Source organism: Lichenostomus cassidix, chromosome 4A (assembly GCF_008360975.1).
Source record: "Lichenostomus cassidix isolate B80296 chromosome 4A, HeHo_3.0, whole genome shotgun sequence".
NCBI classification, from domain to species: Eukaryota; Metazoa; Chordata; class Aves; order Passeriformes; family Meliphagidae; genus Lichenostomus; species Lichenostomus cassidix.
The window spans coordinates 1,071,178-1,083,478 of record NC_139485.1 but is presented as its reverse complement, the minus strand read 5'-3'; the positions used below and the strand labels follow the sequence as shown (position 1 = coordinate 1,083,478).

At 52.8% G+C, this 12,301-nt stretch overlaps 1 protein-coding gene across 1 annotated transcript in view; it reads left to right on the top strand.

Annotated features, from left to right (window-relative positions):
• The window catches only part of ZNF185 (zinc finger protein 185 with LIM domain), a 40,704-nt gene that overhangs the window by 13,722 nt on the left and 14,681 nt on the right, over nt 1-12,301 (top strand). Inside the window, exons 9-20 of the mRNA XM_085059982.1 lie at nt 1,226-1,309; nt 2,799-2,837; nt 3,406-3,489; nt 5,010-5,084; nt 5,769-5,849; nt 6,231-6,299; nt 8,222-8,305; nt 9,591-9,635; nt 9,965-10,054; nt 11,094-11,177; nt 11,712-11,795; nt 11,934-12,041. Of these exons, the coding sequence (XP_084916108.1) occupies nt 1,226-1,309; nt 2,799-2,837; nt 3,406-3,489; nt 5,010-5,084; nt 5,769-5,849; nt 6,231-6,299; nt 8,222-8,305; nt 9,591-9,635; nt 9,965-10,054; nt 11,094-11,177; nt 11,712-11,795; nt 11,934-12,041 (927 nt within the window). The remainder of the gene's footprint in view (nt 1-1,225; nt 1,310-2,798; nt 2,838-3,405; nt 3,490-5,009; nt 5,085-5,768; nt 5,850-6,230; nt 6,300-8,221; nt 8,306-9,590; nt 9,636-9,964; nt 10,055-11,093; nt 11,178-11,711; nt 11,796-11,933; nt 12,042-12,301) is intronic.

The following is a 12,301-nucleotide window of genomic DNA, read 5'->3' as shown; positions in this document are numbered from 1 at the left end:
CAGCTCTTCCTGCTTGCAGCCCAGCTCTGCCCACGGGCCACTGCGCTCCCAACAAAATGTAATTAAAATCCTGACGTGATTCGGCCTGACAGCACAGCCCAATTAGCTCGGCAGCCGGGAAGGGCTGTGGAATCCATGGGCTGCGCTGTGTCCATGGGAAAAGAGGGAGATGCACAAACAGCCAGGAGGGAGGAGCCCAGCTCCCCTCATTCCTTGGGTGCCTCGCAGTCGGGATCACTCCAGGACTGCCATCTGAGGCCAAATCCAGGCAGGTTGTCATTCTCCTATGGGGAAGAGAATCAGAGAATCATCCCAGAATGGTTTGGTTGGAAGGACCTCAAAGCCCATCCAGTGCCACCCCTGCCATGACAGGGACACCTTCCACTGTCCCAGGGTAATCCATGCCCTGTCCAGCCTGGCCTTGGACACTTCCAGGAATCCAGGATGTGGACAGGAACGGGTCTGGTCTCTCTGGCTGGAGCCTCATTGCTTTTGGTGGAGTTTCTGAGGATACTTTTCCTCAGCCACGAGACTTGTACCAAGGAAATCTTAGACATTGTCCCCTGGGGCTGAACCACTAAACAGCTGGAGAGGGACTTGGGACAAGGGCTGGAGGGACAGGACACAGGGAATGGCTTCCCACTGCCAGAGGGCAGGGAGAGATGGGATATTGGGAAGGAATTGTTGCCTGGGAGGGTGGAGAGGCCCTGAAATATAATTCCCAGAGAAGCTGTGTCTGCCCCTGGATCCCTGGCAGTGTCCAAGGCCCTTTCAGGGATTTGCCCTCTCCCTTGGGACACCTGGTAGGACCAGTGTTGGTGCAGACACACCATGGAGTGTGTCAGCCACAAAGCCCATGTCCCATTTTTCTGTCCCATGGGATCTAATATTGCAGCAGTCCAGGTCTGCAAAGGATTATCCAGCCCTGGTACAGCTGCCCAGGGCAGTGCTGGAGTCCCCATCCCTGAAGTGTTCAAAAAACGTGTGGATGTGGCACTTGAGGACATGGTCAGTGGTGACCATGGTGGTGCTGGCTGAGGGTTGGACTGGATGATGTTAAAGGTCTTTTCCAATCCTAACCATTCCATGATTTCTGCTCCCCAGAGCACAGGAGCTGTGTCAGGGTTAGCCCCAGCCTCCCGTGGGTTGTTCCAAGGTGCAGCCGGCAGGGAGCACCAGGATGAGCAGGATGTCACCCTTGCCTCCCTCTCTCCCTCCCTTCCAGGACAGAGGCTGCCAACAGTGTCCTGCGGCGCTCGGCCGGCCGGGAGCGTGCCTACGTGCTGTCAGCAGCCAAGAAGAGCAACGGGTGAGTGGCCAGAGGGTGGGAACGGGCCAGGAGCCAGGGAAGGGCTGCTGGAGGTGGCACAGGGATGGTGGCTGTCCCCAGGGCTCTGAAGGTGAAGGGAACCTTTCCAACACGGTGCCCAAGGATATGCCACAAAGATGCTCCAAGGGTTGGGAGAGCTGGGAAAGTTCACCTGGAGAGGAGAAGGATCCAGGGAGAGCTCAGAGCTTCTGCCAGGGCCTAGAGGGGATCCAGGAGAGCTGGGGAGGGACTGGGGACAAGGACTGGAGGAACAGGACCCAGGGAATGGCTTCCCACTGCCAAAGGGCAGGGAGAGATGGGATATTGGGAAGAAATTCCTGGCTGTGAGGGTGGGCAGGCCCTGGCACAGGGTGCCCAGAGAAGATGTGGCTGCCCCTGGATCCCTGTCAGTGTCCAAGGCCAGGCTGGACAGGGCTTGGAGCAACCTGGGATGGTGGAAGGTGTCCCTGCCATGGCAGGGGTGGGACTGGAAGATCTTTAAGGTCCCTCCCAAGCCAAACCATTCTGTGATTCCATGATATCTGCACATTTCTGCAGAACTGGGGAAATCCTTCAAGTCTTCCTTATTGAGTGGGATGAAATTTCAGGGAAAGAAAAACCATGGGAGTCCCTAATTCCCTAACGCAATCAAGAGTCCAATGTTCAATCTCAGTTCTTAAGATGCTCTCTGAAGTTTTGCTGCACTCAAGAGGAAAATCAAAACAGAAACTGCATCCAACATGGAGCAGCTTTTTGCTGCATTTTGTCTTTTCACTGGTGTTTGGACAGTGGCTTGAATTACAACATCCTGATCTTAGCTGGAGCTTCAAAACAGTTCTGTGGGAGAAAAAAAACCTCCCAATAATGTGTGGGTGTATCTGAGGAGTGTGAGGGATGTGTGAGAGCTACTGGGGCTCAAGGCTCTGCTGTCCAGCTCTTCCCTGGCAGGGAAAAGAGCAGATTTTTAGGAGCCACGTTGGTGATTTGTTCCCAGCCTGATTCCATTGGGAATCCTTCTCCTTGTGACAGAACTAGGGGTGACACAATGAGGCACTGGGAGGTGTAGCAGGGAGCTGGGGGGGATGTGCCAGCAGCACTCAGCCATGCCAAGGATGGGAAAAATGTTTGTATAGGGTGTGGAAGGACACTGAGGGTGCTGGGATGGGATGTGGAAGGACACTGAGGGTGTTCCCCCTGCTGTTGGTTCCCTGGAGCACTGAGCAGGGGTGCTGTGAAAGGAACAGCCATTGGGAAGTAGTATAATAAAAAAGCCTTTTGGGAAATTTTTCTTTCCCAGGTTATAAATCCCTGCTCTTCCTCTTTGTATATTAGTATTATTTCCTTTGGAATTTGCCCAGGTGTGACACTCTGCCCAGAGGGGTTGACAGAGCCTTGCACACCTGGGGCAGGGATTTGGGGGGCTCTGCCCCTGCCCAAGGTGTGTCTTTCCCTCCAGTCCTTTAACTTCTCCTTAATCCTTCCTCCACAGCAGCCCAACACAGGATTTCCCACCCCTGTTTGCTAAGAGGTAGGTCCTGGACCTCGGGAAGCACAGCTGGGGTTGGGTGCATGTACCAGGCTGGGATAGCAGATCCTGGTGTTTCACAGCAGAGGAAGGACAATTGCTGTAAAAAGCATGCTGGGGGTTGGATCACACTGGGCTTTTTGGGAGAAACAACGTTGGAAATACTGGGAGTACAATACTGATGGTGGTTTGGATTACAGGCAACATGGAGAGACTTCCTGGGAAGCTGCTCCAGCCAGCCAGGAGGATGTTCCTCAGGCATCTCCCTTCTCAGGCTGTCAGTGAGATAGGGAAACATGCCCAGAGTCCCTATGGAATTCAAGCACTCAGCTGCTGCTGGGTGGAAAATGCCACTGAGCTGGCTGCATTCAGCCCCTCGGGGTGCTCAGCAGGAGCACAGGGAGCAGGAGGAGCAGGAGCAACCTGTCTCAGGGGAAACAGGGAAAACATGGCTCAGGGGAAAACAGGGAAAACATGGCTCAGGGGAAAACAGGAATCAGGGAAAAACTGCCTGGAAAGCTACAGAAAAGAGGAAATAATGTGGTATTTGTTTCTTTTTTCCCCTGGAAAGAATTGAGATAGAAGAAGAGGAAGGACAGCAGAAGAGAAGTCCAACTGTGCCAGGTTCATCCAGATTCACACAGGATAACAGCAGGTATTGATTCCTCAGTTTGGGATGTCTGATTTCAGGGGTTTGCCAGCTTTGGGGATAACTGCATTTATCTGCAAGGCAGCAGCTGTCCAAACACAACTGGGCATGGAGAGTTGCAAAGGGACTTCCCAGAGAAGCTGTAGCTGCCCCTGGGTCCCTGCAAGTGTCCCAGGCCAGGTTGGACAGGGCTTGGAGCAACCTGGGACAGTGGAAGGTGTCAGGGTTGGAACTGGATGAGCTTTAAGGTCCTTCCCAAACCAACCATTCCCTGATTCCTGGATTCTATTAAAATGAATTCAGCCCTCTGAGCTGAGGTGAGGAGGATCCCGAGGCTCCCAGGAGGATGGTGTTAATCCCAAGGCCTGGAGCTGCTGCCAGAACTGCTCTCCTGATGGTTCTCCTCAGCCCACCCAGCTCTGCCTTCCCCTGGAAAAGGCCTGGTGGCACTTCAGGAAATACAAATCCCAGAGGAGTCAGGGCAGTGTCACAGAGCCAGCAAGTGGCAAAAATTTTCCTTTAGTGCCCACCTTGGATGGTGACCCCTCACCTTGACCTGGAATATTCCAGATCCCATTATTCCCAGCTCTGCTTCATTAGATTTGAGATTGAATTATTCTGCTTGGATGGGAACAGTTGTGAGTGAGCAGAGAGGGCTGGGAAGTTCTTTATCCTTAAACTGCTCTTGGCTTGCAGGGGAGGTGTCAGCTCGTTCCCAGCCCCTCTCCCAGGCTGCTGGGGAGCCCAGGGATGAGCTGGACACACGTGGAGCATTCCTGGCATGGTGTGGGAGAGCTGGGCAGTGAGGGGACAGTAGGGACACCTCCCTCAGCCCACACTGCCCCAGAGCAGCGGGAATGGGACGTGGGGCTGAGGGAATGTTTGACTGAAGTGTTCACCCCAGGAGGGAGAATCCTGCTCTGTTTTCCAGCAGATCCAGTTAATTTGGGATTCAGCTCCATGTTCCTGCTCTGAGGGGTGGCTGGAAGCCAGGCAGGGCATTCTTGGCCTCTCTGCCACCCTGGGCCTTACCCAGCCCAGCAGGAGCCCAATAAATGGGGCCTTTCAGCCCCAAGTGCTTTATTTCAGGAGGAAGGAGCTGCCTCAGGAATTCTGGTGGCAATTTGGGGCCATTGCAGGCAGGTTTGAGGCAGGGCTGGGAAGTTTCCCTCCTTCCCTCACAGTGCAGTCAGTGCTGGGAATGCAGTGAGCTCTGATCTCTGCATTTGGGGAGTCAGGGCACAGCCCAAACACAGACACTGGGGATAGAAAGAGCTCCAGCTGGGATAAATAGGAAAAATCCATTTCTAAACCCGAGTATTCCAGTAGAAAGGCAGACAGGAGTCACAGCAGTGCCCCACAGCACAGGGACACTGCTGAGTCCTTGGCCAGGAAGAAACACAGGAGCTGTGGGTGCAAAGCAGGATTTGTGCTCCCACAGGAGAAGCTCCTAAAAATCCCCCACCTTTAATGCTTTGTTAATTTGTGGGTTTGTTTGTTGGGTTGTCTTTGGTTTTTTTTGTCAGTGCTAATGGGCTAAGAAAAACCAGCCCTGGGTCTTCCTGGGATGAGCCAAAGGCAGCAGCAGCCTCTCCCTCCAGGTAAGAGTTCCAGCACAGCCAGGAGGGACAGGATGGGGTTGGGCTGAGGGTCAGAGACCTCTGTGCATCACTCTGGGAAAGGAGAGGAACCAAATCCATCTTCGCATGGGAAACCTTTCCTGGATGCAGGCAGCTCTTAACAAAGGTTTTATGGCTGAAATCCATGTTATGTCCTGCCAGGATCTGCCAACATCCTGATAGAAGGGCTCAAAACCCAAATGTAGAATCATGGAATAGTTTGGGTTGGAAGGACCTTAAAGCTGAACCAGTCCCACCCCATATGGGCAGAGACACCTTCCACTATTCCAGGTTGTTTCAAGCCCCATCACATTCTTTTTTGCCAAACAGGTGTAGGGGAACAATTTTCAGTTGTTTTCCAATGTTTTTGACTGAATCCATGCCCGGAGTATAAAAAAGGTGGAATAGTTCTCTCTGCAAACAGCACTTTGTCTGCTGTTCTGGAGCTTTAATTGGTGTGTCACTGCAGAAATTGCAAATTCCTGGCAAAATCAGTGCTTTTAATTTAAAAATTGCTTCTGATAAGACGACTTTGTCAGTGAATGGATTGAGAAGATTGCTGATTCATTCCCACTTTCTCCATTCCCATCCAAAGCAGGGTAAATTTGGCAGCTGGGAGCTGGTTTGACTAGGAATGACAGTTTTGTCCTTTGTCCTCTCTTGTAGCCCCAAATCAGGCAGCAGGAGCCAAACATTCCCATCCCCGAGTGACACTGCAGGGAAAATCTCCACTTCTGCTGAGATCAGGTGGGTCTGGGGGCTCTGAGCAGCCTTGGGATCCTCTGAGGGTGGGATGGGGAATTGAAGGCATTCCCTGGAGACACAAAATCCTTCAGGACACGGAGCAGCACAGAACAGCCAACACGGCAATCCAGGGAAGGGCAAAAACATCTCTGAGGAAACATTCCCAGATGGAAGCCAAGGGCCTCCCCCAGTGTGAACATGACCCAGCTCTGTGCTGGGAATCCAAATCCAAACCCACAGCCCTTTCCATCAACGGATCATTTCCCCTTGGAATTCTTCCCCCATTCCTGCCCTGTTTGTAGCTCACTTCCAACAAACACCCCTCTGTACAGCTCCTGGGGCTCCTCGTCTCCCTCCCTCACATTCCTGCTGTTTTCCCTGCAGGAATGGTGAGGACAGACAGGCCCTGAATGGGAAATTCTCCATGGAAACGGTGTCCCAGCGTGGGGATGGGTAAGGAGTGGGCAGGGGTTGATCTGTGCTGCTGGACTGAGGCCTGAGCCTGGATTTGCTCAGGAATAGCCTTTCCTGCTCCTGGGGTCCCCAGGCCAGGCTGGGCTGCACTCCAATCTGCTGGCAAAGCTGCAGCCTCCCAGAGCTCTCCTCTCCTCCCTCCCTCCTCGGGGATTCTCCTCCCTGCCTCGCTCCAGGAACACTCCACTGCATGCATTCCACTGGGTTTTGCTGCTCCATTTGCCTCCCCTGCCATTCCCTGGGGAGCTGTCCCACCTCCAAGGGATGTGCTGCTCCTCAGTGGCAGGTGGATCCTGCTGCTTTCAGTCCTGGGGCTCTGCAGCCTGTAGGAAATCTGGGGAGGGTGGGAAATGTGGGAAGCTCTGTTGTAGGGAGGAAAAGCTGAGAAGGAAGGAAGTGATTGGGAGCTGATGTTCCCAAGGGAAGCTGCAGGTGCTGGACACAGGAAGGGGCAGAGCTCTGAGTTCCTGCACAGGGGGGCAGGGAATGATACCTGAGAGCAGGGATGTTCTGGGCTCCTGAGACAGAAACATCACCCCCTCCTTGTCCTCAGGGATCCTTGTCCCTGGAGGCTGCTGAGGCTGTGGATTCCTCATCCCTGGAAGTGTCCTGGGCCAGGCTGGAAAGGGCTTGGAGCAGCCTGGGATGGTGGAAGGTGTCCCTGCCATGGGGTGGAACTTTAAGGCCCTTTCCACTCCAAACCAGTCTGGGATTCTGTGATTTTCAAAATATACCCCAGACTGACAGGGAAATCTTTGCTCCCAGTGTCTCCCCTCTGGATTTTGGGTCATTCTGGAACAGGCAGAGCTGCTCCTGTGGCCTCACCTTTCCCTCTGTTCTGCTTGAGGAGCTGCAGAAGATTTGGAGTTTCTGTAGCCCAGAGAGTTAATGCAAATTTCCTCTGCCCCCCAGCAGTGACAACAAAGCTGGGAATATCCCCACTGTGTTTTCCCAGGCTGGAGCAGAGTCTGGATGCTTGAGGAAGGGTCCAGGCTGGGCTGTTGTGGTGGTCATTCAGCTGAGAGCCATGGACATGTCCTGGAGTGTCCCTGCCTGGGGACACTGGGGGCACAGAGCTGCTCCTGACTGGAGCTGGGATCCCCAGGGAATTAGCAGATGCCTCATTACGTAAATCACCTAAAAGTGGGGAGGGAGAAGAGTGGCAGGAAAGGAAGGATATGGACACAGCCTGAGGGCTCAGGGCAGGGAAAGATGGGAGTAGGGTCAGGATGGGGGAGCTGTGGGAAGGGCCCAGAGCAGGGGGAGAAAACCTTACTGTGGGGTTTGGTGTCACCTGGGCAAAGGGGAGGGTGGAACCTCTCTGCAGGGAACAGCATCTATGGACAGGGATGGAAAATTGGATCCAGGCTGGGAGAGCTGGGGGTGTTCACCTGGAGGAGAGAAGGATCCAGGAGGGATTCCAAATGGGTTCCAGGAGAGCTGGAGAGGGACTGGGGACAAGGGCTGGAGGGACAGGACACAGGGAATGGCTTCCCACTGCTAGAGGGCAGGGAGAGATGGGAGATTGGGAAGGATTGTTGCCTGGGAGGGTGGGCAGGCCCTGGCACAGAGTGCCCAGAGAAGCTGTGGCTGCCCCTGGATCCCTGGCAGTGTCCAAGGCCAGGCTGGATAGGGCTTGGAGCAGCCTGGGACAGTGGAAGATGTTCCTGCCCATGGAGGATATTTAAGGTCCCTTCCAAGCCAGCCCAGTCTGGGATTCCACAGTTCCACGATCCATGATCTGCAGTCAGGCTCACTGGGCTCAGGAATGTGGCTCTGCCTGTCCTGATAGAGAGATTCAGCCCCATTTTGTTCCCCACCCAACTAAATATCAGCAGATTTTTCTAGATGCACTACAAATGCTGACAGGTCCCATTTTCACTGGAATTTCCTTTTTCTAGTGACAAAGCTCTGAAGGAAAAGCCTGGGCTGTTCCCATGGGATGAACAAACCTCCAGAGCCACCAGGGCTTCCACCAATGGAAGGTACAGTCACTGTGGGATTCCTGACCTGGGCACTGCACAAACCAGAAACTGCTGCTCTGGAGCTGGCTGGAACCTTGGAATTGATATTTACTGATGGAAAAACATATTTTATCTAGATTTTGTAGAACTGCACTGGTTTCTCTAAGTTTCATTTAAGAAAGGGGAGAAAATCAAATTGTGTGATGCTTTCTGCCAGTTTTTTTTTAGTTTCTGTGACACAAAAAATCCAGTCACTTTTGTGGATCCATCCTGCATTTTCCAGTTTTATTCCCAACTGGAAACCAATTCTGGAATATAATTTATTCATGGTTTTAACAGTACAGGGAGGTTCACACTCAGTGTCTCTCCAGGCCTCCAACCTCCACCTATTTATTTGCTTTTGCAATAAGAGACCCCCTAAAAATCCCCAAAAACAAGTCCCAAATGCAAGAGGAACCTGCAGATCCTGTACAATGGCAAAGTACAAGGTTCAGTGCTGAGGAATACTCATGTCCTGACCCTGAGGGATTGTGGGATGCAGCTGAAGATCCCATAATCCCAGGAGCAGCTGTGGCTGTGTCCACATCCCCTCTGCCTGTCCTTGGGTGTGTGAGCATCCCCTGCCCCCTGTGTGAGCTCCAGGGCTGTCCCGGGCAGGATCCTGCTTTTCCCGTGGTGTTCCTGGCAGGATGAGAGCCAGTGGATCTGCTGGGCTCCATCCACACTGTGCCTCACACATTTCCCCAGGAAATTCTGGTTTAAGTGGATCTAAGACCTTGGTGGGACTGAGGGACTTCCCAGAGATCCACTGAGGGTGACTGAGCCAGCCATGGCAGCTCTGGGCAGCTCCTTTCCCACCTTCCCAGGGATCTTCACCCTCCCTGCAAAAGATCCAGAGGTTCACAACTCAACAATTTGGGTTGGGAAGGACCTGAAAGCTCATCCAGTGCCACCCTGCCATGGCAGGGACACCTTCCACTGTCCCAGGCTGCTCCAAGCCCTGTCCAAGCCAGCCTTGGGCACTTCCAGGTGCTCACCTGCAGGTCAAGGGGCTGTGCTGCAGCTGTGGGCTCTGGGACATCCCACTGGATTGGGAAGAGTCCCAGCTTGCATTCCCACATGGCTGCACATGGTCAGGTTTACCCAATGCTCCTTTGTGCTTCACAAACATGAATTCCCCAAAGTTTCCTGCCATGCCAGCTCTAGACAGGTCCCTCTTGGGAAGTTTGGGGATTCCCTGCCCTCTCTATTATGAAAAGGGAAAGTCACTGCAGAACATTCCTCAAGTTGTGTCTTTCTTTTCCAGTTTTCCTGGGCACACAGAAGCCAACAATGGGTTTTACCCATCAGAGTAAGTGGAAAATTCTCTTTTTCCTCTTGATTTTAGAGGGGGGAGGATGTCTTCTTCTGGCCTGGGACTGCCCTGGCAGGTGAGCTCTGAGAGCATCCCTTGCAAAGCAGGGTGGGCCTGACCCACCAGGATCTTCCAGCTGCTCTCCTCACATGACAATGAGTTGGTTGGATTTGCTGCTCAGCCCTTCAGGAAATTTCCAGAGCTAAGCAGGAAGGAGGAAAAGATGTTCCATTTGAGACAGGAAAATGTCATGGTTGCTATTTTTGCTTCTTGGTGTTCTCCACTTGCTGAGCTTCCTCTTGAGACCAACCTCTTCCTCTCAGCAGGTCCAGCTCTGATTCCCAGGACAGACCTGTGGATGCTCCAGACAAGCTGCTCCGTCAGTCTGAGTCCTCTCCCTCCCGGGGTGACAGCAGGTGGGACACTGCCCAGGGCCAGAGACCCCCTAAAACTCCCAAAAACCAAACCCCTTCCCAAAAAAACAAGCATCTTCTGCTTCCAGAGGGCAGCCGGGGTGGGAATGAGTAACTTTTCCAGAGTAGAATTGGGATTAGAATCCAAACTGGGCAACAAAGCAATGGGAAATGGAAAATCCTGAATAGGTAAACAGTGTCTTTCTGTTCACTGTTACACAACTTCTTCCCAGAGAAGCAGCTGGGAATTCAGGAAGAATTTCTCCATGGAAAGGCTGGTCAGGGATTGGCAGGAGCTGCCCAGGGATGTTTGGACCCATGCTGGAGGTGCCCAAGGAAGGCCTGGATGTGGCACTCAGGGCTCTGGGCTGGGGACAAGGTGGGGATCAGGCACAAGTTGGACTCCATGGCCTTTTCCAACCTCAGTGATCCTGGGATTCTGGGAGCAGATAGAGCAGCTGTAGCACTGCCTTTAGTGCCTCCAACCCACATGATTTCAGAGTGTTTGCTCCCCTGATGTTGCCAGAGGTGCAGAGTCAGGAAGGAATTGCTGCTGTTAGCAGCAAACACATGGATCTCCCTGGAGCTGCTTCCCTCCCCTGTCCATTATTTTGGGATCCATTTCCATGTGTTGGCCCTTCAAAGGTCTTGAGATGAGCAGATTTCAAGGCCAGGTTGGGAAGGGCTTGGAGCAACCTGGGACAGTGGAAGGTGTCCCTGCCCATGGTGGCACTGGATGAGTTTTAAGGTCTCTTCCAACCCAAACCATTCTGGGATTATGCTTTGTGCAGGTGCACCATCCTGGGACAAGACAGAAAATCCCTGTACTGAGATGAGTGGGAATTGAGTCCCAGTAACCACCTCAGTTCCACCAACAGCCTCTCCTCCTCTTGGTTAGAGATGGGAAATGGGTTTTTCTGAAGGACAATCAGTTCTCTGAGACAATTCTTCCCTGTTTTCTGGGCTGATACAAAGTGAAGTGTTGTTCCATACAAATCCCCTGGAAACCTTTGGAAGCTCTAAATTCCCCCTTTTTTGCCAGGTCTCACTTGCAGCCTGATGTGCCTTTTCCTCCCACCGAGAGAACCCCAGTGCACATCGAGGACACAGAATATTCCTTTAAAAGGTAAGAGTGGGGTGAATTTAGTGGGTGCAGGAATAATTCTGAGGATTCAGGGAATTCTGAATGGACAGGCCCAGAAAGAGGCTCCTTCTCCAGCTTTTTTCCCAAGGATGGAGACTGATGAGGTTTAATTAAACCAAGAGCTTTGTGTTGTATTCCTCTCTATCTCCTTTGAAATGAGCTCAGCGTTCCAGATTTTGCCTCCTCTTGTGTTCTCAGTGGGGTTCAGTCACTCCCTTTTGATTCCCTGATAATCCAAGGATGCTAGAGTGGCAGCAAGGAGCTTGGAGCAGCTGGAATACAGGAACATGGACTGCAAAATGTCCTGGAGAAAAGCCCTGGTGCAGGTTGGCACAAGCCTGGCCTGGTGACCAGAACATCCCCAGTGCCCTGATCCAGGTGCCAGTTTTCAGGGATGTCAGGGATCCAGGTGCCAGTTTTCAGGGATGTCAGGGATCCAGGTGCCAGTTTTCAGGGATGGGATGGGATCCAGGTGCCAGTTTTCAGGGATGTTTCAGGCCTTTCTCTGGTTGCCAGGTCTGTCCTGGGCTACGAGGAGAGGAGCAGTTCCACAAATCCTGAGGGCCCAGCCCACCAGCAGCCCTACTGGGATGACTCCAGGTGAGGACTGAGGGAACTGGGATTGTTGATTTGGGATCTTTGGAACGGCTCTGGCCAAACTGGCTCCTGCTCCTCTCCAGGGAATGGGTGTCAGCCCATCCCAGCATGGATTTTCCCAACTGTGGATCTCTGGTTTAGGTTTTTGGACTCAAGCAGCCTCACTGAGAAGAACCAAGGAGCTCCTGGCCATGACAGCCACCCAGAGCCCCCCAGGCTGAAGGATCTCACTGAGCCCAGCAGGGCTGGGTAAGGAATGGGACAATTCCCCCCTGCCTTCTCCTGTGGGATGAGAGGTCATTCTGTGGGCATCTTCCTCCCTGCTGATAAATATTCTCCCAGGTTCTCCTTTTCATGGAATCATGGAATTGTTGGAAATGGAAAAAAACTGTCATGGAAAAGACCTCTCAGATGATAAAGTCCAAGCATCACCACATCATGGTCACCACGTCCTCAGTGCCACATCCACACATTTCCTGAACAATTCCAGGACTTGAGAACCTTTTCCA